At 39.5% G+C, this 27,432-nt stretch overlaps 1 protein-coding gene across 3 annotated transcripts in view; it reads left to right on the top strand.

The window, feature by feature from the left end:
• Epb41l4a (erythrocyte membrane protein band 4.1 like 4A) overlaps positions 1-27,432 on the top strand; it is a 204,919-nt gene that overhangs the window by 52,715 nt on the left and 124,772 nt on the right. For all 3 annotated transcript variants that reach the window (XM_020186298.2, XM_020186300.2, XM_020186299.2), the window contains one exon: positions 26,261-26,365. In XM_020186298.2, coding sequence (XP_020041887.1) covers positions 26,261-26,365 — 105 coding nt within the window. The remainder of the gene's footprint in view (positions 1-26,260; positions 26,366-27,432) is intronic.

Consider the following 27,432-nt stretch of genomic DNA (forward strand, 5'->3'; position numbering starts at 1 on the left):
CATCTGTGGTGTATTAGGCAACCCTAGTTTGATGATTAAGTCTCATCCTTTGACAAGGAACACAGCTACATTGGAATGCTTCTGTTGAGTGATTCCTCCTATCTTTTCCATGTCTGTCCTCAGTCACCAGGACTGTTGATTTGTCTCTCCAACTTGTCTTGCATCAGTTTCCTTCTTCCTCTTTTCTCTCCCACATACCTGTCTCTTTCATTTAACACATGTTTTTTGAGTGCCGTCTGCCTGCAAGGAAATGTACTGAAAGGCTTTCAGAGTTGAGTGTGAGCACAGCAGGAAGGATGGGCTGACAGTCTGGCAAGGGTTGGCAAACCTTACTTTAAGATTAGGCAGTAAATATTTAGGCTTTGTGGGCCATAGGTCTCTGTTGCAACTGTGCAGCTACCTATGACAATATGTAAAACAATGGTGTAAGAGCTGTGTTCCAGTAAGAGCTTAGGCAGTGGGCCAGACATGGCCCCTGCACTGCTGTTTCCCAACTCTGTTTTAGAGGGCGAGGCAGGCCAGACACAAATACTCATGTGTGTGTTCCAAATCCTGATAAGTGCAGTGAAGAAATGAAGTGGTGTGAATTGGGTAAGGCTGGGGTGTGTGTGGGTGTTTTTTTTTGTACATTGGCTGATAGAGGAAACCTTCAGATCTGAAGATAGCAGGGGAACAAACCGTGGGACATATGGTACCTTGAAGAGCCTTCTTTGGAAGGGAACACAGGTGCAGTAGACCCAACCAGTCATTGCTGTGTTGGGTTAGTTCAGGGCACACTAGGGAGGCCAGATTGGCTAGAGGGAACCGGGGCAGTTGGCATAAGAGTCCACCAGCAGACAGGGAGGAAGTACTTCCCAGAGAGGGGGCCAGCCTGTGTGAAGGTGGGGAGAGGTGAGAGAGACAGTGGGCCTGGAGAAGGAAGAAGTGTCATTTGGTTTGGTGGGAGAATAGATCAGAAGGAATCCTCAGGAGTGTGAGGAGCTGAGATTGGTAAGGTTGGCTTTGAACTTTGTGCCATGGTGTTTGGACTTTATTCATGGGCAAATTTTTAGGGAGAGAAACACTGCTTATGTTTTAGAGAAGGTGGCAGATGGCATGTGGAGGGCAAGCAGTTGTGGGGGGAGCATGGTTGGGAAGAAGAATGCAGGCCTGACCTGAGGCTGGGGGATGGAGACCGGGCTGTGGATTAGAAAGAGACCTTGCCCTTTATAACTGGAGCCTCCTTTGTCTTTCCACATATCTGTGCCAAGAAATTTCTGCTCCCTTCTTCACTTCCAGGGAGTGGCCTACATGCCTCCTTGTCTGAGAAGCCTGCCATGATCACTCCAGTTAGAAGAGTCCACTTTTTCCTTTCAGTTTTCATAGTTCCTTCTTCCTGGCACTTCTCTTCCAATATGGACTGGATAGGGCCACTTGCTTATATGTTCTTTTCATTTCTTATGTTTTGTAACACTCTCGAGGGCTTTATTGATACTGGGATCTTAGTATAGTGAATAGAATATGAACTCAGGAGTTAGTTCTGTGACCTTAGGTAAGTGACTGCTTACGAAAAGCCTCCGTTTCCTTACAGAGCCTCCCAAGGCTCTGGTGATGACTGAGATATGCCTGGAAGGACTTCACTTAGAGTTTGCATGTTTTAAGGGTTCAATAAATATTAGTAGTTAATGGCATTACTGTTACACTGCAGCAGGGATTAACATTGTGCCTGGTGAGTAGTAGATGCTTAGCAAGCATTGGTTGACAGAGGGAATGAGGTAAAGATAGATTTTTATGGTAGATGAATTCATACTAGCCTGAACTGTAGCAAAGCTGACTGTAATAGCTGGGTCTGGACTTTGTGAAGATCAAATTATGGGATTTTAGGGAAACTTATATATCACTAGATATCTTAGATGTTAATGATAGAAGAAGAGCTAATAAAATTGTCATTTATGTGGGTGGAAATCTCAGTGCAGATGCATCATCAGTATCAATGATCAAATGTTCTTGCATCTTACAAAATTTGTACATGACAGGCTTGAAAGACAAACATGGAAGGATAATAATGTCATTGGTACGTTTTTCATTGAGAGAGCTAGCCACTTTCTTTGGGTTCTCAATGCCCCTGTAAAACAACTACAGACAGGTGGTATTTATTGTCTTATGAGCAAGGTATGTGAACAGACTCTAAAAAGAAACCTCTAATGAAAATACATTTTTGCTTTAGAGAGATTAGAAACTGTTTTTAGACATGTCCTTGAAAATTTGAAAGACACAAAGTTGATCTTAGTTACCTCTAAAATACAGCCTATTCATTATTCCCGCAACCTCCAGTTTTTCTTCCTTATTTTCTTACCTTTACTCAGGGAATGTCATGTTCTTGGTACCGCAGTGGTCCAGCCTCCAAGCCTTTGGACATCATGGTCATCTCCTTTTTGTTCTTTTGGCTCCTCCACCCTGTCTAGCTTTCTCATCTTGCATTGGATCAACTCAGTCGCAGGGCCCCACCTAACCACAGGGGACTCAGAAATGCTATCCTTCTACTGGGAATATTTGGTGAGCAGCTCGAATGGCCACCACAGTAATATGTATGGAGTAAAGAGCATCATGCTACTTTGGAGCCACTGGGGAGGGCAGAGGAGGAGGGATAAGGGAATCAGCCTTTATTCCTGGAAAACTGTGAAGGAGAATGCTGCAGGCCTTGTATCTCACACCCTACAATTCACCCTACTCACCAAGTAACATGCAGAGAAACTGGGAAAGGCCGAGGAAGAGTGTTCACTCCTCCTAACCCCAGACAGCCCACTCTGAAGCTTTTTGTCATGCAGGTTCTAAACCAACAGTCTGTGCAGTCTCCATTCTCTAGGTAATTGACAACCATACCTCCCGTTTGTGTTTGATTGCTTAACTTCTTAGTGTATTACTAGGGTTGAGGAAATTCTAGCCCAAGAATTCTGCTTTTGCTAGGGTTTTGCAGGGATATCCACTACTCCACCTCCATCCAGTTTTGGTCTTAAAAGTAACTCAGAATGTGTGGTTTGAGGATTTGCCATGGTTTCTTGAACTACCAATATTTGTCTGTTTTCTAATCCTCCTTTGTCTCTTTGCTTATGTTTTCATCTTTCCTCTCAGGCTTTTTCCTTTTCTTCCCCCTCATCCAAATCCTCTTCGTTTATTAATAACACATCTCTCCAGGAAGTTGTTCCTTCACTAGCATAGACCATCACAAAACACATCCTGGGGGTGGGGGTTAAAAAAAACTGTGGAGGGTACGTTTCTAGACAAAGGGATAGCAGGTGCAAAGGATCTGTGGACAGATGTCCAGTGTGGCTGGACTCTGGGAGTATGAGAAGAGAGACACCAGCTGTGTTGGGTCAGAACTAGATGCAAAGGGAGGACTTGGAGATCAATGTATAGAAATTTGGTTTTTTGTCTTTGTTATTTTGAAATTCCATTAAAGAATTTTAAGCAAAGTGTTAAGGTCAAGGTTGCACCTTAAGATACTCTGGCTGTTGTGTAGACAGGAGCAAAAGTGGATGTGGGGTCACAATGAAGAGGCAGTTGTCATCTAGGAGGCTTAGACAGGGTGTGGTAGTATAGATCGTCATGGACAGGTTCGTGCCTAGAAACCTTGTCACAATAATCAAAATGTCTGGCCAGTGTAGCTGGGTAAGATGGACCATCTGGACAGTGCCCATTTGTGGGGCCCGGATTAATGGCTTGAAAATCTAGAAGCACGCTAGTATTTTTTCTCACATTCCTTGTTTCTTTTGATTGATTAGTCTGGTAAGATTAAAAAAAAAAAAGGAGTGGTAAGTGCTATTTTCTGTTTAGTTTTATCTTTTCCTGTTAAAATAAGGCAGACTGATTCTTTCTCTTACATGATGTCAAGGTCCTTAACACTGAGTCCTTCGGTGAGTCTGATGCTGGGGTCATGCTCAGCTCTAGTGCAGGGTCTACACTCTGGTTTTGTGTCTTTTAGTGATGGAAATCTGTCCCTTGACCTCTGTATTCTTTGCCTAACCTTGGCCAGGTACTAAGGAGGCAGCCGGTGTCCAGGGCACCTTCCTGCCCAATCAGTGTGAAGCCTCCCATGTCCTTTACTCTGACTGGCTGAATGGTTATTCTTGGGCCACATTACCTTCATGGAAATGAAAATGATTCGGGGGGCAATGTTTTGTCCCAATTTGGGCCTAAATTTGTTTTTTTCTCTGCTGAAGTTTAATGTTTGGCTTTGCCCAGTAAGTCACCTGTGAAACACCCAGGTCTCTCCTCTCGTTTTCATAAACTTGATGGTTGATGATGCATTGCAGCCTTTAGGTGACCTGAAGTGGGTGCTGAGCAAGTGCTTTCTGTACACTCTCAGGGTAACAACATGGAGTGTGAGCATAGAATAATTCAGTGTGATATCCCTCCTGGCAAATCAGAGGATTTGTAGACAGACGGCTTGCCAGAGACACATTTATGCAAAAAGAGAGCTAGTGACATGTGTCTTGGAAAAGTGGCATCAGACCTGTCAGTTTGTAGCAGTGTGTGTGTGTGGTGGTGGCGGGGGTTGCAGGGCTCACAATGCATGCTTGGAGGACTGTAGGGGAGACCAGAAGAGGTAATTTCAGGGAGACATGTACTCCCCTTATGGGCCAATCCATCCATTTCTGAGCATCAGGGCTGCAAACACAGCATCGTCTGCGTGTGTGTGTGTTTGTTTAATATTCATCCACACCCCATCTCCTGGTGCTTGGTGTCATAACCATTATCCTTGTGGGCTGGCTGCAGCTTCCCATGGAGACCAGCGGTGTGTCTCCTTAATTGGCTTGTGGGGTCAGCATGCATTGACATGCACCTTCCTGCCGCCTTCTCTTCCCCCTTCTTGACATCTCCTCCCTCCCCTACCCCCAATATAGTTCCTAGAGGAGAGGGCCCAGCAGAACCCGGAGGAATTGGAGTCTTGCTGAGAAATTCAGTGTGCTCAGGGTGCAGCTTCTCAGAGACTCTTTCCCAAGCTGTGATCCCCTGTAAGCCTTTTGAGGGGGACTCCATTTTAACTGATGGAGAAAAAAAAAAAAAAGGTCCTGCAATTAGGGAGCTATTGATCAGCAGAGTGGCCACTAATGTTTTCAGTATTTTTTAGCTTTTACAGGCATTGGGGACTCTATAATATCTTCAAAAAACATGAGTTGTGTTTAAAAATCAATACCCACCATTTTTTTTGTTCTTCCTACACCACATGCAGTGTGTGATCTGAATCTCTGAAGAAACTTTCACCAAACTTGGGACATGGATCTCTTTTGTTTTGTTTTGAGACAGGATTCTTTATCCTCCTGTCTCAGCCTCCTGAGTGCTGGGATTTTAGGTGTGTACCACCATGCCCAGGTGGACACTGATCTCTTGATGATAGGTTGAGTTGCTTTCAAAACAGTAGAGGAAGAAAGCCTGTCAGCATTTACAAAGAGCCATAAAGTACAGAAGCAGTGCTTACAAAAGCAACAATGTGCTTTTTGGAAACAAGGGGAGATTTAAAAAAGTAATTGTTCTGTCACATCTGTGCATATTTTCACTTGGTAATTTTAACTATATTTTTGGTAACTTCTGTTAGTCTGAGAATTGTCAGTAGGGCATAAAATATAACTTGTTATCAATCAAATATAGGACTTAGGAAAGAAAGAATGTGCAAAGGAAGAAGGAAAAGAAAGAAAATGGATGGAAAAAGAAAAGTATTTCCAGATTGGGGACTGGAAGAGTGGGGGTCTGGAGTATCACTCAGGAGCAATAGCGCCATACATCTCTCTTCACCCAAGAGTTTATTATGGTCTTGTAAAAATAGAAACTGACAAGCAATTTATTTCATTGTAGATCTTTTCTCACTAACAGTGACAAAGTTAAAGGAGGAGTCAAGGTTCTGTGTGGTCCCCAAGCCAGAAAATGACTTCAAGTAATGGAAGTTGTATTACCCCACCGAAGGTTGTGTTTCAGCAAGAAGAGTTGAAAAAATAGAAAGAGTAGAATAAGGAAAGGTGACAAGACAGTTTGGTATAGGAACTGATGTACTCCTCTTACTATCCTTAGATTCTGAAGAGGGATCTTCAGAGGCAGGGCTCTGCAGTAGTGTTGGAAATTCATCCTTGAGCTTGGGAGCAGAGGGTGAGAATACCTTTGCTTTCCTTGTTGGTTCTCCTGCCAGGTCCCCCATGCTCTTCTTTTTCGGTTTCTGTTCCTGGTTCACCCAGTTTGTGGTGGATCTGCTTGGTGACAGTTATTTCTTTTCCTTATTTATTCTTTTATTTATATGTGCATACACTGTTTGGATCATTTTTCCCCCCTTCTTCACACCCCCTCCCTCACCCCGTTGCCCTCCCTCTCCGCCCCACCCCCTCGATACCAGGCAGAAACTGTTTTGCCCTTATCTCTAGTTTTGTTGAAGAGAGAGTTTAAGCAATAATAGGAAGGACCAAGGGTTTTTGCTAGTTGAGATAAGGATAGCTATACAGGGAGTTGATGCGCATTGATTTCCTGTACATGTGTGTTACCTTCTAAATTAATTCTTCTCAAACTAACCTTTTCTCTAGTTCCTGGGTCCGTTCCCTTTTCCTGTTGGCCTCAGTTGCTTTAAAGTATCTGCATTAGTTTCTCTGCATTGAGGGCAACAAATGCTATCTAGTTTTTTGGGTTTCTTACTCATCCTCATACCTTCCTTGTGTGCTCTCGCTTTATCATGTGATCGAAGTCCAATCCCCTTGTTGTGTTTCCCCTTGATCTAATGTCTGCATATGAGGGAGAACATAGGATTTTTGGTCTTTTGGGCCAGGCTAACCTCACTCAGAATTATGTTCTTCAGTTCCGTCCATTTACCTGTGAATGATAAGATTTCATTCTTTTTCATGGCTACATAAAATTTCATTGTGTATAAATACCACATTTTCTTAATCCATTCATCAGTAGTGGGGCATCTTGGCTATTGTGAATAGTGCTGCAATAAACTTGCGTGTGCAGGTGCCTCTGGAGTAACCTGGTGAGAGTTATTTCTTAACAAGACATGGTGCTTGTGACTCTCGCCCCTGACTGCCCTTGGCAATCTCCTGGATGGCTCTCAGTGGAAGGGGAGAGATTGGTATTTTAAAGTGATGGAATGATGCAAGTCCTGGGGCATGGTGGTGCATACCTGTAATCCCAGCACTCTGGAGGCTGAGGCAGAAGGACTGAGAGTGTGGACTACATAGTGAGACTCTGTGTAAAAAAAAAAAAAGATATGTGGACCATGGACAGCACATCTCCTTTGGGAGTGTGCCAGCTGCTGCTGCCCATGTGGGTTGACAGACTAATGGTTGCTTGCTCCTGGGGGCTGAGACACCTCCCCTTGCCTCCCAAACCACCTGCTGAGTTGAGTTGTGAGGATCTGACGTCCTGCTCATGTAGTACAGGGTGGGGGCCAAAGGCTTTGCTCTGATACTTGGGGTGCAGCAATGGTACCCAAAAGGCCCCACTTGGTGGCTCTCACCTAGTGCCCTCAGCTGCTCTGATCTTGGATACCTAATGTTTCTGAGGACCTTATGCCAGGAAATGTTACCCAGGGTACCCTGACTTCTCTCATGCTAGAGGAAGCTTAGGTGAGTGGGGGATGCCCCATTGCAGTTATTAGCATGGAACACAGGAGTTGGAGGTTAATCTCTTGTTTGGGTTGTTGATCTGGTGATAAAGGGTCAAAACTTCCCCACTGATTTATGTGTAAACCCACCAGATTTGAGTAGTTGGTGGGGGTGGCAGTAATGTTTTTGAGTGATGGTAATGCACCCATTTGGGGCTAGGTTCTTGATTTGTGTCAGTCTGCAAAATAAACCTATGAGGAAGTTGGGCACAGAGGGTTAAGAACTTTTCTAAGTTCACATGGGTGTTAAGTAGCCGGAACTTCGGACTGGAAGTTTGGCTCAAGTGATAGAGCTCCTGCTTTGCAAGCATGAAGTCCTGAGTTCAAACCCTTGTTTAACTGCCCCCCCCCCCCCCCCCCCCCGCCACCGCCAAATCCACTTTCTTAAGTAGCAGGAACTGGAATTCTAATTTGGGTTTACTTAACACAGTCCTTAGCTTCTCTACTGTGTTGGTTTAAGGATTTGTAAGAATGGAAAGGTAGCTCTCTAAGCATGTTGAAAAGGTGAAGGTGAATCCCTTCCTTAAAGAGGCCTGTTGACCTTAACAAGCTGCACAAGGTCAGGAAATCAAAATAGTGTAGGAATTTATAAAGAGGGAAAGCCCTTCTCTCTGGCTGCACTGCACCCTGCTGTTCTCTTCAAAGGTGATCACTATTGATATCTTCTAAATCTATGTAGAAACGTGTATGTTAACATATACTGAAAAAAGGTGAAAGATTTATACCATCTGAAGAGAAACTAGGGTATGTTAACTTATACTGATACACAGACCCAAAACTATTATTAAACAAACTATTAAACTATTATTAAACTATTATTATAACAAAAAGAGAATCCTCTGTGCATTAGAGCAGGACCACACAGTTGCAGGTTGGGGGTGCAGAGTCAGATGTATGTGTTCAGAACCTGTGTCTACTCCTTCCCATACCCTCTGTGCTTCAGTTTCCTCAGCTGCGATGTGAGTTGTGGTTGAATTTGATAATGTTAAGAACTTAGAACAATGCCTGCTACTTAGTAAATACAGATGGATGTAAGTTGTAGCTACTAATATTCTGCATCTTGCTCCTTTTTTTAATTTAAAAAATGTGAAAGCTGCATCAATTCTTTTATTCCCTTTAACATTAATTTAGCAAATTATTGAAATGTGCCTAATTGTCTTCTTTGAGTTTTGCAGAGCCTGTTTAACACAATATGGAGGCTGTGGTTTTGTGCCTCTAGCATTTAGTGGTAGTAACAAGACCTGAACCATCTATGTGGTGCCGGATGCTGTTAAAGAGAGCTTCCAGGTGTGTTTTATTTTAGCTTCCAAGACAGCCTGTGATGTGGGCTGGACAGATGTTACTAATTCCTTTTGCAATTAAGGACACTGAGTTTGAAAGTGATTCAGTAGACTCGCTGAAGGTCAGACAGCCTTGCCTAGACCTGTGAAGATGCCATCCCTTTCATATAGCAGAGAACCCTATGGACCACCTGCCTTGCTTGGAAGGATCTTGTTACCTTTAGCCGAGGAGAGGGTGGGGCTGTGGAAAGTGCTTCCCTCATGGTGGGGTAGGTCTTCTCACATCCATCCACACTTTCTTTTTCCTGTCAAGAGAGACATAGACTTTTTTTTGCAGGACAGTCTCTGGATTAGAGATGTATTTGGGACCACTGAACAGATAAAATCAGAAAGGAAGAGAATGGTGAAGTTGTCTGGTGAAGCTGCCAGGAGGCAGGAAATGTGGGATCTCAGCATCTTCATTGTGTAAAATGATGAGTTGGGATCGGATGTGCTCCAGGATTAAAGATGAGGCCATCGAGCCAGAGAGAACTGTGGCAATTTCAGTTCATCCAGCTAGCCAACAGCAGAGTTAGGGCTAAGTATGGAGCATTTGTAATAAAAGAATTAGTAATCAGGACTAGCAGCATCCTTTTCCTAACTTTGGCTGCTGGCTATCTGTAGTTGTGTTCCCTTAGCAACAAAACTTTTTATTTTCATTTTCCAATAAAAATACAATATGAACCATACATGTAATTTTTAAATATCCACATTATTGTTAAATAATGTGTTAAAAAGTTGTTAAAAGGAAATTAATTTTAATAACACATTTCCTTTAACCCAATATATTTAAAATATTATTTCAACATGTCACCAATATAAAAGTTTTGTTTTTCATATGCTTTAAAATGCAGCAATGTGTTTTGTAGTTTTATTTTTTAGTGATTTATTCTTTCTTAACGTGATAGCTGCATTTGTAAGCAAAATTTCATAAGAAAAAATTATTGTTATCACAGAACAAATGGAAACTTGAGGGAGTTGCAGATTGTTAATAATAAAGGCATATATTTATTTTTAACTGTTTTGATATGGAATGTATAAGTAATAATTTGAGCAAAACTTATTCAATAAATAAGCAGAGATCTTCCCCTTTTTTTTTTTTTTTTAATAGAAAGGCTAGATCCCCATTCCTTTGTTCTTTCCATCTTTATTTATTATATGTACTACTGTTGTACGGGGGTACATTGTGACATTTACCAAAGTTCTTACAGTATATCATAGTTGATGTATTTTGTACTTATATTACATCTCAATTAGGACCAGCCACATTTCAAGGACTCAATTCACACTAGTTAAGTAGCTACTGTAAGGGACTGCCCAGTTCTCACAGGTTCGGGCTGGTTATGCACATGTAATTCAAGTTGCTTTGAAACCAAGCCCATGTCTCCTATCAGCATTTCACTGTGATTTTTGGAAAACTCCCTTAGAATGGATAAACAGGATGTACTTTGTTTTAAAAAGTGCCACAGGAAAATCTAAGTTTTCAAAACCTGTGATTTAGCAGTTGGTGATTCTCATTGTAAAACAATTCAATTTTTTTGTGTAAACTTTAAATAATAAATTATTTTTTGTGCCTTTAGGTTTCCTTCCAATGTATAAAATACTTAACCAAAAATTGCAAGGAATTGAACAGTTTTATTAGGTACTTTGCTATTGAGGATGAGTAAGTTTAAAAATTTCAGGCATTGAAAAGTAAGTGAATGGTAAAATAAAATTAGAATAATACAAATTTGATTTTCTCATAGCCTTTTTAGGTGCATATTGGATGTTTTACAGAGGATTAAGCTGAATGGCATTTTAAATCAGTGAGCTTGACAAACACTGAGCACTCAAGAGAAATGAGTTCTAGTCTTCACTGTGGTTGTTTATTGACTCTGGGGCATATCATTCCTTACGTAACAATATCCAAAATAATTTCATCTCCAAAAATAAGTTTAGCTATAACCAGTGAAAAAATGGTTATCAGGTATATATCCTGTTACTATTCAGGAATACAAACCTTTGTCCATATTCTTTTTTTTTAACCTTCCCTCTACCCCCAGTATTTCATGGCATTTCTAAAAGGACCAGTGGGCCTGGTGGTGTTCACTTGTAAACCCTGCACTGGGGAGGCTGCGGCAGGAAGATGGAGAACTAGAGACTAGCCTGGGCGATACAGAGAAACCCTGTCTCCTAAATAAATAACAGCTAGGCTGTCTTGCCCAAATATTAGAAAAAGATGCAAAAAGATGAACCAGAAACAAAATAAATGCATAATGGAGACGGCATATAAATTTGTAGAAGTATGATGCAGATGAAGAGTAGATTCTTGGACAGTAAACCCCACTGGTAATCCAGTCCTGCCTGCCTACCTCCCTCCCTTCCCCCTCTTTTTTTCTGTTATTCAGGATAATTGAGTGTTCACTATATTCAAGGTGTTTCTGTGTATAGTCAGTGTTTTTAGTTTGTGATTCTTATTACAAGAGAAACAACTATGTCATATTGAGTAGGTGTAGGTAGTTTTGACATTAGTGTGTCCTTGAGAGAACTTTTAGATGATATTTCTTAGAATCATTGAATTTAAGCATGGGGTGTTTCTTCTTTAAAAAAGGTTCATTTGACTCCATAATGTCTTCAATTTATTTTCTTTTACTATTTTTATTTTCTCTTACTATTCCAGTGGGAAACACTGTCCTGAGTCCTAACATCATCTTCAGGAGGAACTAGGAACTTGGGAGACTGGGGCTTGCTTTTGCACTTTAGCACTTTCTGTTTCCTGGCTTTTCCAAGTCACTTAGTTGACCTTCCTGAGCCCTCGTTTCCCCACCGAAAAAATTGAGGATACTGTTGCTTTATCAGTCTGCAGGTAAAATGAAGAATTTGAAGTCTGGCACAGTGCATGGTAGGTGTTCATGCTTGCTTGTTGAATGAATATAGTGCTTTTTTGCCTCTGAAGATTTTTGGTTAAATGTAGAACTTACATGGTGTAGGTGTATAAGTGGCTTTAGTCATTGGCAGATTCTTAAAGAGTAGAGAGCAGGAGAAGGAATAAAGGAAATAAGAATGAAAGCCTAGGAGAGTGGTGAGTTCAGAGAACTCAGTGGCCTTCTGCAGTACGACCTGGCACATACCATATCCTGCTTGGGAGGCTGAAATAAGGAGTAGTTAATGAAGTAGCTGCATTGGAACAAGGCTCTGTCTTGAGAGGCATGATGGCTTGAGAGAGCTTGCAAAGACAAAGCCCATTTGTAAAACTTCTGTTCTAATAGTAGACTTTCTTTTTTACGTCTTTTCAGAAATTTGAGATTAAAAGAATTATTTCCTACTTAAACATATTTTGATTTGCAGCTTGACCCATAATTCCCTAGGGAATTTATCATCTATCCATGAAGCCAGGAGGGCCTGGTTTGGTGAAGGGGCTCCAGCAAACTATTTGTGTGTTGTGACAATCCTGATGGCATTTCTTCCTGGGTGCAGGGCTGGGCATGCCTCCGAAGTGGATTGTGTTTGTGTATATGGAACTGATTGGATGACCAGATCCTGGGGATGTTAATGTACGTAGAGAGGGAGGGAGAGAGTGGCAATTTCCAAACCTTTTGATCTATACTTTTCTTCCATATTCATGGAATGCCACAGGTAAAAAGAACCTTGATTTAGTTCAGATATCCCCTTTCACAAATGAAAAGCTGAAACCTGAGTGGTTAAGCAGCCTGCCTGACTGCAGTGAGTCAGCGGCAGAGCTAGGGGAAAACTAGGTCCCTGGCTTGCCCTTCAGATGCCTCGGACCTGTAGTCTTGCTGTACTGCTTTATTTATTTATTTTTGTGGCACCGGCGTTTGAACTCAGAGCCTCACGTTTCAAGGGATCTCAGCAAGCTCAGGTAGTTCTAATGGGGTGGGGGAAGACACATGTGTAGGCTTGCTAAAATACTTACAGTGAGAACCCAGTTCATTTGCAGCTACACATCTTACTACCTTTATCAGTGTGACTTTACTGTTCGACTGTCTACATTAATATAACTTTACTATTTTAAGAGACTTACTCAAGAATATGAAGTTACAAATAACTTCGCTGTTTTAGAACATTCCGAGAATCTATTTATCTGAATAGAGAACTCAGTGCTCCTTATTAAACACTCCTTGCTCAGCCTCACGAATCTTAATTTTATCAAAGATGTTGTCTAATTCCATGACCCTGCAGTGAACAACCTGCCTTGGACCAAACCCTAAAAATCCCCATATATTCCCTACCTTTGCCCTCCCTCCTTCAAATGCTGAATGTAGCAGTCTGTTTTAGTGCTGTAAGCAATAAACTTGACTGGCTTTATCTAGTCAGCAATCCTACAGATGTTTCAGGGAGTCAGCAGTCAGAACCTCTAAAACCTAAATGGAAAGTTTTTCTGTTACTCCTATGGAGAAATGAGTTTTAGATTATGAAATGCCTTAAGGAACACATCTTTTGCACAAAACACGCAGTAGTTGTGTTACTGCAGAGAAGGCAGGCAGAAAAGCAGGTTGGGAAGATCCTTTTGGGAGCCATTTTTTCATGGCCTTTTCTCTTCCAGCCCTGTCCTCCCTGCCCAGCACCCATCCGTTTTCCTGCCCAAATCTGGGAGTGTCTATTACCAGTTCCAATTTCTCTGGCCCTGGTGTCTCTTCTGTGGTTCCAAGCTTTTTCAATCATCTCTCCCTTTAGTGCCCTGACATAAACTAGCTCACAATGTTGAGTTTCCAAGGCATCTGCCCTGCTTCTGGGGTCTCTTTGTCATGAAATCCCCGTGACCCTTTTTTTTTCTCAAGGTCTTTCAGGAAACTGGAGGTCACTACCCTTTAGCTCTTCAGTCACTGTACTTTGGGTGCCACCTCAGATGCCTGACTTGGCAACATGGACTCATCACTCCTGATTGCCTTAGTGCATATTTATTAATCCCCAACCCTGCTATGTAATCGTGACACAACTATCAGTATCAAGAAATTAAATTCAGTACAGCCATTTAACCCATGGAGCCAATGAAGATTCTTTCAGTTGTCTCAATATTGTCCTTTAGATCAAAATAATCCAGTCTAGGGTTATTCATTGCATTTTCCAATTTTTTTTTTTGAAGGCTCCTTCAACCTAGACTAGTGACTTAACTACCTTCGTGACTTATTTATTTATTTATTTATTTATTCATTGTGGGACTGGGGTTTGAACTCAGGGCCTCATGCTGCCAGGCAGGTACTCTACCATTTGAGCTATAACGCCAACCTTTTTTTTTTTTTTTCTTTATTTTTCAGGTAAGGTCTTGGATTTTTGCCCACACTGGCTTTGAATCCAGTCCTCCTATCTCTGGTTCCTCAATAGCTGAGATTATGGACAACCAGCCTGTGACCTTAGTATTTTTGAGGAGACTGGGCTAGGTATTTTGTTCAGTGTCCCTGAACTTGGGCTTTTCTGATACTTCCTCATTAATTTTTTGGTGTTTTCTAATTCAACATGCTTGTTTTCCTAGTTTCATCCTTGTGGAGAACTATATTTGTAGGCTGAGAACATTTACTTTGAGCATCAGTGATCTAAGGTTGCATGGTAGTGGCTTAGAACAGCAGACAATTTATTATCTCATACGACTTTCAGCTCAGGACAATGAGCAAGTCTTGACTGGCTGACACTCCTCTATGTGCATTGACTGGGAACACTTGTTGGTGTTGAACAAGTAGTTAGAATGGTCTGGGGGAGGAGGGGTGGCTATAATGCCTCCATTCACAGGCCTGATGCCTGGAAAGGACCTGTGAAAGTCTCAGCTCTGCAGGTCCCCACTTCTGTATTTTCCTGGTCTCTTGACATGGGCTCTTTAATAGGGTAGTTAGATTTCTTTTATAGTAATTCAGGATTCCAGACACACATGAGGAAGCAACCAGCTGCTTAAAAACTAGTTTGGAACTGATGGCTTAGCACCACTTCTGCAAAATTCTATGTGTGAGAGCAGTCATAAGGGTAGCCCGGAATCAAGGAGAGGGTAATTAGACCCCATCTTTTGAGAAGAGAGTAAAAAAAAAAATTGTAGCAACCTTTTTTGTACTACAACTTGAAAGCATTATGAGTAGAAGATGAAGGGAGTTAAAAACTTTTTCTTAAACCTTCTGTATAAAATGCAATGTTAACGGTTTTTAATATGAATTTATAATTGTCAATACTAAATAGTACATTTAAAGATTATGAAATATAATCTTTTCATCATTCAGATTAGAGTTCAAATAACCATATCTTAAGTGAGGGAATGTGTTCTTAAAACCGAGATCCTTGGCTTAACATAGGCTTTCCTGCTCTGTAAGGCTGTGAGCGTGGAGAATAATCATCTGAATGACCTGAATAAAGCCAGGTTGTTAATGAATTATCAAAGATTTCATCGTAATGATACGAAATCCATTTTCTTTTCTTTAAAAGGAAAGCTCTGTTATGTAAATGCCTGTTTTTTTGGTCTCTGACCTGTAAAGAATAGATTTTTAAGTTCCAAATTACTTTCTAAAAGAATTTTTATTTTGAGATACAATTAGATTTACAGATGAGTTGAAGGATTTAGTTCCCAAATACCCTTCACTCAGCATTCCCTAATGTTGCCATCTTCTAGGACCATGTTGTGTTTGTTATAGACAGGAAATTAATACTGATACAATACTAGTAATGAAAGTACGGATTAGTTTTAGATTTCAACAATTTTCTGCTTATATTCTTTCTGGTTCTGAAATTCAGTCCAGGATACCACATTGCATTTAGAAATATTAATTTTTGAAGTTTATAACCTTCATGATTTTGAAACATTTCTGAAGATGTCAAAGACATCAAGTGATGACAATTTGACTTGTCTTTTAGGCATTTGTATTTATTTGGATTTAACTTATTTAATGCAAACTTAATGAAACTAGAGTATACTTTAAATTAGTTTTGGAAATAGCTGGGAAGTTATTAGGAATTCTGATTTCTTTTGTCAAACAATGATATCTATTATCTCATCTTTGAGTTCTTGTGGAATGAGTTTCTTTTTGTTACACTTTGTTATTGATGAGATTTAGTGAATTCCTGTTCTAATATACTTTGTAAGACACTGGGGGAGGAAAATGCTAGTTTAGTGGCAATAATGTTGCACTGAACCTGCTCCTAGACTGTTAGCTGGCCCTGTGACCTGCGGGCAAGTCTCTCATCCCTCGGGTTTTAGCTTTCTAATCTATAAAATAAAGAAGGGCTGGCTTACAAGGCTATGCAGATATAAAATAGCCAAGGACGTTGTCTGTTTCAAAATATGTATCATCAAGAATAGACTTTTGTCTTTAGTGTAATGGAGTGATTCTCGAGCTTCTTAGTCTCAGAGTTCCACTATACTCTAAAAGAACTTTTGTTTATGAGGGTTATCTCTGTATTTATTTACTGTTATTATAAGTTAAAACTGAGAAGTTTAAAGAAATAATTCCTTAAGTAAACAAACTCATTATAAAAATTACATGTTAATGAATAATACTTTTATAAAAATTGCTGTTTGCTAAAACAAAACGATTTTAGTGAGAAGGGTGGTATTATTTTAGATTTTTGCCAGTCTCTTTACTATCTGACGTAATAGAAGACAGCTGGCTTCTGTTCTCTGTGGTGCATATGGCATTTAACTTCTGGAAAACTACTTGTAAGAGAAGGAGAGAAAAAAATGACAAATGCAAACTAATAACATCAGGAATATTGTTCTGACTTCATGGACAGTTTTCTAGGTCTTCTCTGCTTTGAGGATCAGTGGTGTCATGGAGTGAGCCAGATCTTTTGAGTCAGCCATGTCTGGGTTGGAATCCTGCCTTGTCATGTAGTCATACTGTTGATTGTCTCCGACCCCTGTAAACCCAAGTTCACGTAGCATATGTGGAGATGAAATGCAGTAAAGTATATGAAGGCATTGAGCATACTTCTTTAAATTCAGATGACAAAATTTATGTGCTTGCATTTATTTTTTATTTTGCTATAATTTGAAGTGTTACAGAGAGAATGAGTTGGGTGGAGGAAAATATCATAAAGACTAGAACAGGTTTAGAGAGAGAAACCTGCAATAGATTGTCCACAAAGATGGCAACCTGTGATTCTTCCAGTCACTCACTATGGGCACATGGCCTTCCTTCTGTCAAGAAATGGACACTGTTTCTTCTCCCTTCCCACCTGGGCTGATCCTATGACAACAAAGCAAGAGTGATGCTGTGCAGCTCTGCCATTGCTGTCTGAATCCTCATCACTGTGGAGTGAAGTCTCTTGCTGGAGACAGAGGCTGTATAGGGTGAGAGACTTAAAGGGAGGGGGAGAGGCCCAGCCAGCCCAGCAGTTCTACCTGCCCCAGGCGACAGGAATGAAGTCATTGGGTTCTTGAGCCCAGGTGAACTTCTCTAGCCCACACGAGGTGCAGCAAATACCAGTTGTCTTTCTGAACTCTGGCCAAATTTTAGAATTATGAGCAAATTATTGTTGCTTTAAGCTCCTGAGTTTTGAGGTTGTTACTTAGCAATAAGTAGCAACAAACCTTAAAATCAGAAAAGTTTATCAGTCTGAAAAAACTTAACATATATGAAAAATATGAATAACATCTTGAAAAATAAACACACTTTGCTCATTTTCTTCATGACAAACTGAGGGTTTTCTTTACAAATGAGGGTGAGAGTAACAGTCAGTCAAAAACCATCAGATAGTGTTTAATGTTGTGTGCCTGAGAAGCACTTCCCATTGGCGCCTAAGGAATGTCTTTTCCATGCCTCTACTTATCCTAACGTGCCTAAGCTAAAAAGCTTGGCATGAGTTATGTTTTTCAAGAGATTCTGGAATCTCTTATGTTCAAAATACTAAATGAAGATAGAGTGAATTTTGAAGGGCCTAACAGTAAAGAGTTATTTGCAGGGTTCATTTCTTATTTGTGAAGGAATAGACTGTCTCAAATGCAATAGTTACCATTCTGTGCAGCTGGCAAAAACCTGCCTTTCAGGTTTGTAATGTCATGTTAATCTGCAAGGGTGTTATTACTCATTTGAGGTATTCTTTGTTCTGGTTGAAAGATCCACTGATGGTATTTTCAAATAAGCTTGTCCTGCTTTGGCAGTCTTTCTCTAAGACTGTAAGTCTTTAGTAGCTCGGTCCTTTCCACAGTGTCCTTGGCATGAAAGCAATCTATCTCGACTTGCTGAGGTACATGGTATGTAATTCACAATCCAGAAATATATTGCAGGCAGTTATGCACTCTCATTTTAAAAGTAAATTAATATGTTGGAGCATTTAAATGAAGTTGTACTAGAGTTAGGAATGGTCAGATGCTTCATTTTTATTTATTTTCTTGACTATCTCATATTTAGTTTTTTTGTTTTCCTAATACTAGAAACCCAGATTCCTGTCAGATTCACTTTATTGCATACGAAAATTGTACTTCTCTATATAAGTGTTATATATAAAATTTAATATAAGGTCCTTTTATTTTTTAGTATTTTACAAATTTCAAATATAAGATACTTATTCCTTTGACCACCTTTAGAATATATTGAGTCTGTTGGAATTCAATATCACTGAAACAAATGTAAATTTTTCAATTAAAAGTAAACCAAATAGCTGTGGATCAGCTGATATAATAGGAACTGAAACCACCCATTTTCTCTTTATTTTCATAAGTCTGAATGGTCAAGAAAAATGGCAGTCCTCATAAGAGATAGGGAGAGAGGTTTAATGTTTTCAGTGTTGCATTAAAATTCTTCATTTGTTTGTTGGCTCTTAGTATTAATTCAGTGGAATTAATTCTGAAATTAAATTAATTAGTGGAATTCAGGGAATTCTTTCTGGTTGTAAATTATTGAATTATTTAGAAAGGAAGTGGAACGTAATCCTCAGTACCTGTTTTCAGAATGTCTAAACATTCTGAAAGAGAAGTAATAAATAGCCTTAATAAAGGTAGAATAGATTAAGACTCCGAGACAGGTAGGTGGAATGACTGGGCTGGTGTGCCTCTCTTCCTTCACAGTCTCTCACCCTTTAAAGCCTCTTTCTTCAGCAAGAGACTTCATTCCCCAGTGACTGAGGACTCCAAGAGCAAGGGCTCCCTGCTGCTCGGCATCACTCTTATTAGGCTGAGTAATAAGGTCAGCCCCAGGAGAAAGGGAGGGGAAACAGAGTCCATCTCTTGCACGACATAGAGGTCACAATGAGGTTGAGAGGATGGGGACCAGGTTTCCATGGGGTTTTGATCATGACAGAGCCACAGAGTTGTTCAGACAAAGGAACATTATCATTAGGCCAAAACCCATGGAGACCTTATGAAACTTGAGATGGGAAGAATTCCTATCTTGATATTTGTGTTCTTACTCAACTTTTGGTGGAGGTCTATGCAATTTTCTTTTGGTGGCAGTATAGTTTGAACTCAGGACCTCATACTTGCTAGATAGGTATTCTTACTGCTTTAGCCACTCCACCAGCCCTGACACAAAATTTTTAATTAATCTATTTCAGAAACTCCTTGGGCATGTTGCTAAGTGCTGTAGTTGTAGTTTTATTTCGTAGCTTTTTGATGAATTCCCCATTTGGGCATAAATTTCTTCTAGAAATAGAAAACCTAGAGTAGTGCTAACTATAATTACATTCATGTCTTTCCTTTGCCAAGGACTGAAAGAAGTAAAGAATGAAATTTTCCTTAAATTTTAAAAGAAACTATAATGGTCTGCCTTAAAAATGAAGCCCTTGTCTCACGTGTTCAGGGTGGGTGCATGTAGCCTTCACAGTGGTATATAATGGCCTGTAATAGTTGGGTTTGCCTATACAAATAGCTCAGAAAGAATTAAAAAGTCCTGATGAAGTGATTTTTGGGGGGTGAGGGTGGGGAAGAGGTGTGTAATGTGGTCTGTATGTTGATAGCTTACCACCATACTCCAGTCTTGTCTCTCCACATTTCTTTACATAATAGCTCTTGGTGCAGGAACCACATCCACAAAACACTAGCTTCTTCTTTTTTTAAAAAACATTTTTCATTTATTCATATGTACATACATTGTTTGGGTCATTTCTTCCCCCTCCCCCCACCCCCTCTCTATCCGCCCCCCCCACTCCCCTCACTTCCAGGCAGAACCTGTTCTGCCCTCTTCTCCAATTTTGTTGAAGAGAAGACATAAGAGATAATAAGAAAGACAAGTATTTTTTGACATAGGGCTAGCTATACAGAGAGATTCCTAGCATTGCTTCCATGCATAAGTGTATTACAACCCGAATTGATTCATCTCTACCTGACCTCTTCACTACTTCCCGGGCACCTTCTCATAGTGACCTCTGTCAGTTTAAGATTACTATATTAACTCCTCTACAGTGGGCACATCAAACACTTTCAAGTTTTGGGTTTCCTACCTTTCCCTATTCCTCATGTACGTGTCCTTGCCTTAGCGTGTGATCCATGTCTAGTAATATTACTGCATTTGCTTTAGGTGTATAATCTGGGTATGAGGGAGAACATACAATTTTTGAGCCTGGCTAACTTCTCTTAAGATGATGTTCTCCAGTTTCATCCATTTACTTGTGAATGACAAGATTTCATACTTCTTCATGTCTGAGTAAATTCCATTGTGTATAAATGCCACATTTTCTTAACCCATTCATCAGTAGTGGGACTTCTTGGCTGTTTCCATAACTTGGCTATTGTGAATAGTGCCGCAATAAACATGGGTGTGCAGGTGCCTCTGGAGTAACCTGAGTTGCATTCCTTTGTGTATATCCCCAGGAATGTGATTGCTGCTCCATATTGTTTTCCAGAGTGGTTGCACCAGCTTGCATTCCCACCAGCAGTGTATGAGGGTTCCTTTTTTCCCCACATCCTCACCAACATTTGTTTTTGGTGGTATTTTTGATGATAGCTATTCTAACAGCTGTGAGGTGGAATCTTAGTGTGGTTTTGATTTGCATTTCCTTTATGGCCAGATATGGTGAGCATTTTTTCATGTGTTTTTTGGCCATTTGGATTTCTTCTTTTGAAAAAATTCTGTTTAGTTCAGTAGCCCATTTCTTTATTGGTTCACTGGTTTTGGGGGAGTTTAGTTTTTTGAGCTCCCTGTATATTCTGGTTATCAGTCCTTTGTCTGATATATAGCTAGCAAATATTTTCTCCCACTCTGGGTGGTCTCTATAGTTTAGAGACCATTTCTTTAAAATAATAGCTTCTATGAGCAAAATAAGGTAATGACTAATTTCTACTGGTATCCTTTTTCTTTCTTGAAAATATTTTTACATAAATAGTACATGTGCCTGGTAACAAGTCATATGCACAAAAGACAATCTGATGAAAACCAAGAAATGAAGTTTCTCCTTATCTCACTTTTCAGAGGCCACTTCTAAAAGTTTCTGTCAGTCACTCTATACCCCTGGGCATCTCAAGGATTCTGACAGGCAGTCAAAGGCTTCTCGCATCACAACTCTTTGTATTATATTCTGGGTGCATCTTCTTCTCTTTTGACATTTACTAGTGTACTTTCCCCATTCTGTAGAGAGCAATGATTTGCTGGTGTGTAATAAATACTTCAACTTTGAATGAATGAAGTCATATGTTTCTTTCACAATATCTTTGATGGTACTTATTTGTCCTTTCTTCCAGTAGTAAATCCTGGAACTGGCTCAATATACTTTAATTCTTACTTTGCCACTCATGTTAGTTCTCCATCAATTTTTTTTTTTTTATTGGTTGGGGGTGGAGAGACTTAACTCAGGGTTTCAATCTTGCAAAGCAGGCAATCTACCACTTGAGCCAAACCTCCAGTCCGTTTTGCTCTGGTTATTTTGGAGATTAGGTCTTGTGAACTATTTGCCTGGGCTGATGTCGAACCATATTCCTTCTCAGCTTCCCAAGTAGCTAGGATTACAGGTGTGAGCCACTGGCACCCCGCTACCCATCAGTTCTTAATTTATTTAAAGGTGATTTTTTTATGAATATGAAGACTTTACATCTGACTGCAAAATATAGATCCACCAGTCATTTGTATGCAGAATCCACGTGAAGAATGATTTTTTCCCATGAGAACAGGAGGCATAACAATGGAACACAAATTGGGTTAAGAGTTACTGTAAAAGCTTGGTTAGAGTTGGACTGGCAAAAATGTGAGCTGGTGCTGTACACCCCACCCCAGTAGCGAATTCTCTGTTGGCATCTCTGCTTTCTGAGCTTTGTCATATTATGGCATGACAGATGAGAAGTTAAGAGGTTTTCATGTGCATTTTTGTTTGAAGTGGTGACATTAATACAGCATTTCTGATGCTCCCTTGGCTCTGCTCCCAGTGCATGCAGACACACCCCTACATAGAATGCAGGAGAGGGAATCATGAGGTGTCACGTTTTTTCTTAGATCAGCACTGGATTCATTGCATAACACTGGATGCTTTCTTTGTGGTTTCTCTGTGAAGGATAACAAAATATGGTAAGGGGTAATATTTGTAAGCTGTTTTCAGCACCAGATTGCATATAAATGCAAAACTGTCACAGAGGATTGACAGACTACATTCTGTTATTTTTGGAATGATAGACTTGGAAAATGGTGATTTCCTCCTATGTATGAAATTTTTGCAATTTCCATATACTTTCTAAACTATTGATCTGGTTTTCTAAGTTGCTTTTGTGTATTTTCTTCATGAGTAGAATATTGGATCTTTTTCATGCTTTATAAGTAGACTACATGTATGGAAAAATGCCCAACATTTCTAGTGAGCATAGGAACATTAAAATAGTTGTATAAAGAAGGCTTGACTTACATATTTTTAGAAAGTCTCTACCATTTACGCATGGTTCTTTCTTCTTTTGTTCATGAACCACTTCTTGTTTGCTTGCTTAAGAGAGACAAATTAGGTGGAGTAATGTTTGTACCTGCTTTAGTTATAACCTATTCTGTCTGAAGGAAGAAAGAACCCATGAGAGATGAGATTAAGATGGAAGGTGAACCTTATATCCTGGCCTTCCAGAAATATTTTGAAGTAGGAAAAGATGTGTGAGAATTTTTCACAGCTGCTTGGAAAATAAGAAAATTATATCTTAGTTGGTCAGAAATTAAATTCCTGAATGGCAACAGAAAACAATTGAAGGTGAAAATAATTGCCTAGAACATGGGCAGGAGGACTTTGGAAGTGATAGATTAAGGAGTGTTCCAAGTTTACTGGCTGTAGACATGTGAGAACAGGAAAAGCCTGCAGCTGTCAGAGTGATTATCTATAGAGAAGCCATTCTAATAAAGCCAGAAAGAGAAAGATGCATGTTCTCACAACTACCCATGATCCTTCTACCAAGATCCCAGCCAACATAATAAGAAAAGAGAAGTAAATATGAAGAGGCATTTTGTAAAGGAAGAACCAGAGCTCTTATTAACTAATAAGAGTTTAGCAAGATGGCTAGGAATATGACCAATGTCAAAAAAATTGTGTTGCTTTCCAATAACATTAGCAACAGCCAGTCAGAAAGTATAATAAAAATAATACTATGAAATACCTAAGAATAAGACTGTATTAGTTTCCATTGCTGCAGAATAAATGACCACATACACTGGCTTAAGCATATACTATCTCTCAGTTCTGCAGACAGAAGTCCAGAACAACATGGTTAGGTTCTCTGCTTAGGGGGAGATCAAGACTCTGGGGAAGAATCTGCCTGCAGCCTCTTTCAGGTTGTGGGCAGAATCCTATTTTTGTGATTTGGGTACTGAATTCTCTTTTCCTTACTGACTGTCAGCTAGGGGCTACCTTAGCTCCTTGGACTTCACATTGCTTCTCAGACAGCCTCCCTCTCCATCTTTCAAGTGATAAGGACATAAGGAGTTCTTCTCAAGCACTGAATGTCTTTGATGTGTCTTCTGCCTGCCCCTTCTGCTGGAGAAAGTGCTCTGTATTCTGGAGCCCATATGATTAGATTAGGGTACCTCTGATAATGTCTCTGTGTTAAGGTCACTGTGCCATCTAATACAACACAATTGCTAGAGTGATACTTTATCACATTCACAGGTTCTAGAGTTCACTACAGAACATCTTTGGTGGGGAAGGGGATTTTGTAAGTTTTACCTACCACAAAGCCTAAGTAGAATTTTGTAAGACCTACATGAAAAAAAAAAGTATAAAATTTCCTTGAAGCATGTAAAAGAAAACCATATAGATTTTACTTGGTAAATATTCTATCATTCCTGTCCCCAGCCATCCAGTCTGTCAACCAGTTTAATTCCAAATTTTCAGTAGAACTGTTTATTAAATTGGCAAGCTGATGATAAACTTCTTCTAGTGAAAATGTCTAGGAATTGGCAAAGACAACTTTGAAAGAGAACAATGGATAGCAAGCAAATTATATTAAACTAAATTCCTTAAAATATTCGTGTATTATTCCTGTCCATAGGATGGAATTGGGGATTTAGTAAATGATAAGGTGGTTTTAAATCAAAACAGAAATGATGGCTTTTTAGTAAGCTGTGGCACAGTTTTCTGTCCATTCAGAAATACAGTTAGGCCCTTATTCTAAGGTCAAAAATAATTTCCAGATGGACTGAAGAACTAAATATACTAAATAAAATTATGCAAGTATTACAATAGCAGGAATATTTGCTCATAAACTCTGGGTAGAGAATGCATAGCCCAAATGCTAGGAAATGCAGCTGGCTAGCTAGTGAGTATATGAAAGAGCACTTACTTTTGTTAGAGACAGGAAAATATAAATAAATCCCCTACCCCCCCCCCTTTTTTTTTTTTGCTCAGTCCAAGTGTTGGCAAGGGGTTGGGAGTGTGGCCTCATTGAATGGATTGTAATGGTCTTTTTGGCATTCCCCGTGGAAATTGTAAGTGCATATTCTTCCAGTGGATGATTTTCACCCCAGCGCTGTTCACAGCGACGTGAACACAGCAGGTATTTACTGGATGTAGCATTGTTATTGTAGCAGAAAATGTCTAACAACCTCCAAGTCCATCATGGAAGAGCTTTTTGTTTTTAAATAAGTTGTTCAATGGATTTTAAAGTTGGACCAATTAAATGTAAGCAATGTAATTTAGAGGAAAATAAAATACCTATGGGATTTGTAACAAAAGCCATCTTTTATTTAAATTTACTTTTATCACCTGTATCAACCGTTTTATAATACACTTAATTAGGACATTTCCCTTAGGTTAGCAGTCTGTTTCTAAAAGCCACATAGTATTGCATGCTCACCCAAATGGTGAGGTGCATAGCGGCTGTTCTTTGAGGAAAGATGAATTAAAAAAAAAAGCCCTGTTTTTTTGCCATAATGCATGATTTGGGGATTTCTTTTGTTACTCATTATACCTGCCAGTGATAGGGCAAAAGAAAGAGAAGATCTGACTGGTGCTGTGCCCACACCAGCAAAATGAGTCATTTCCAAGATTAAGATGGTATGTGAAGTAGTATGTGCTGATTAGTGTTTTTTTATTTGTGTGAATAATTGTTTATCAGAGGAAAAGAATCTTTTTGTTGTTTTTTGGTGCTGTGATTGAACCCAGGGTCTTGAGTATGCAAGAATCTTAATTTGAAGAATCTGTGTATGTAGTGAGGGGAAGAGGAGAGTAATTTGATTTTTAGGTAAGTGGCAGCATTTAAAAAGCTGCCAAAAGAAATGTTATATTTAGGTTGAAGCCATTTTGAGAAGAGGGAAAATAATGGATGGGATGAACCAAACTGGGGTACAATATATGTGATATGGAAATGTCACAGTGAAACCTCCTGTATAACTATCGTATACTAATAAAAGTGTCTTTAAAAAAGAAATGTTACCTTTATGTCTATGCTTATGTGAAAGAGATCAAGTAAAATGTCTTAATATGGAGTTTTCAGAACATTTAATTTTAGCAGCCATAATCTGTGGGTTTGTTACTTGAGGATTGAAAAATAAAGGCTTTGGCTATTGTTATTTTAATTTTATGTATCTCTGTATTAGATACTTGTGAGAATAATGATGTAGGTGAAAACTGCTTTTTAAAATGAAAGAACTGTGGGATTTTTAACAACAATGGTGGGTGTTTGATGAATTTATTAGATGTTCTTCATGTAAAGGATTATCTTTATTTAAAGAAGAAATTTTCATGAAGAGAACTTACAATACCATAAGAAAAGAAGCTTATATTAATTTAAGACACACTACAATTTAAGATTATTTTGCCAAAGCAATTCCTTTAATATACTTTGCCTTAAATCACATTTGTCTTTGAAATTGAGGCTTATCTAAAGAGAGTACTGTGGAGTAATAAAAATGCTCCCGTTGTGAGGGAAGATAATAACAGATGAGAGCTGTGATTGTGGCCCACTGAGAAAGACAAGATACCTTGTTTTAAAAAATAAAACTGTGAATTATTTTTGCAGAAGTCAACAAAAGGTTCTGTTGTCCTTGACCATGTATTCCGTCACATAAACCTCGTGGAAATAGATTATTTTGGGCTGCGTTACTGTGACAGAAGCCATCAGACAGTGAGTACCATGACTTCATATCCAGTTTTTATGGTTGTAAATTTCATTCTATCTCTGGCCTGTCTAGATGTAGTTCAGGTGTTTAGGTCCTTTGTAACTGAAAATGACTTTGAAAACCTCAAATATATTTTCCCATGAGAATCCCTGTTGTATTCTTTCTCCTCTTGCCACAAGTTTGTAGAGTTGCTGGATTCACAGCTTCTTTGTGTGAAGTCCCTTTGCGAGGGTTTCCATGGCTTCTGTTCTGTAAGCATATCATAGCAAGTGCTTTCCACGTATGCTGTGAGGAGAGCAGAATCCATGTGTCCGGAGGAAAGTGGACAGTCTCTCGAAGTGACAGGCATTATTATCTTTTAAGAGAGGAAATTATATATATTGTGAAAAAAAAAGGTGCTTATCTAAGTTTTAAAAGTGATTTGAGCTATTCTAAAATAAAACAAGTAGGGGTTTTCATTTGTGAGCCTGATGGAGTGAGAGTAATAAGGGTATTCTGGCTTCTGGTTCTGATACCAGTTGTTCACAGGATTATCTTGGAAAATCTTCCTATCTGGTTGCATGGCAGAGTTACTAAGAAATTTGCAGTGAAAGGTTTGGAGGTGATGATTTTGAGGAATGAAAGGATATTCACTAATGTGACTTTTGGATTAGTCTAATTAAGATCTTAACTTCAAATAGACACAGCCTTGTTGTGCAAAATGCTCATATGCTTACCTTAAAAATACCATAGTTGTCTTGCATTTTATTTTTCATCCTAGGCAACTGCTGTTGATGTAAAGTCTTCCTTCTCTTCCTTCCCTGGGTCATTTGAGATGAGGAACATGACATTGAGCATAGTGTCTCTTGCCCCAGAAATGTTGTAGGATGAGAAGAGGCAGGCAAATGGAATGCTGTCGCTGGTGGTAACTGGTGATTTTTCTCACGCTAGTTCTATAACTTACTCTGTTTCACAGGAGCATTTCATAAAATAGGAGTAAAAATTGGGCATATTTGGTAGGTTTCCATAGAAAGGAATAGGTTACTAAAAGCAAGTGGTCATTAAAGCACACAGGAAAGAAAGGGAGACGTAA

The sequence above is a fragment of the Castor canadensis genome, chromosome 6 (genome assembly GCF_047511655.1).
Source record: "Castor canadensis chromosome 6, mCasCan1.hap1v2, whole genome shotgun sequence".
In the NCBI taxonomy this organism is placed as follows: Eukaryota; Metazoa; Chordata; class Mammalia; order Rodentia; family Castoridae; genus Castor; species Castor canadensis.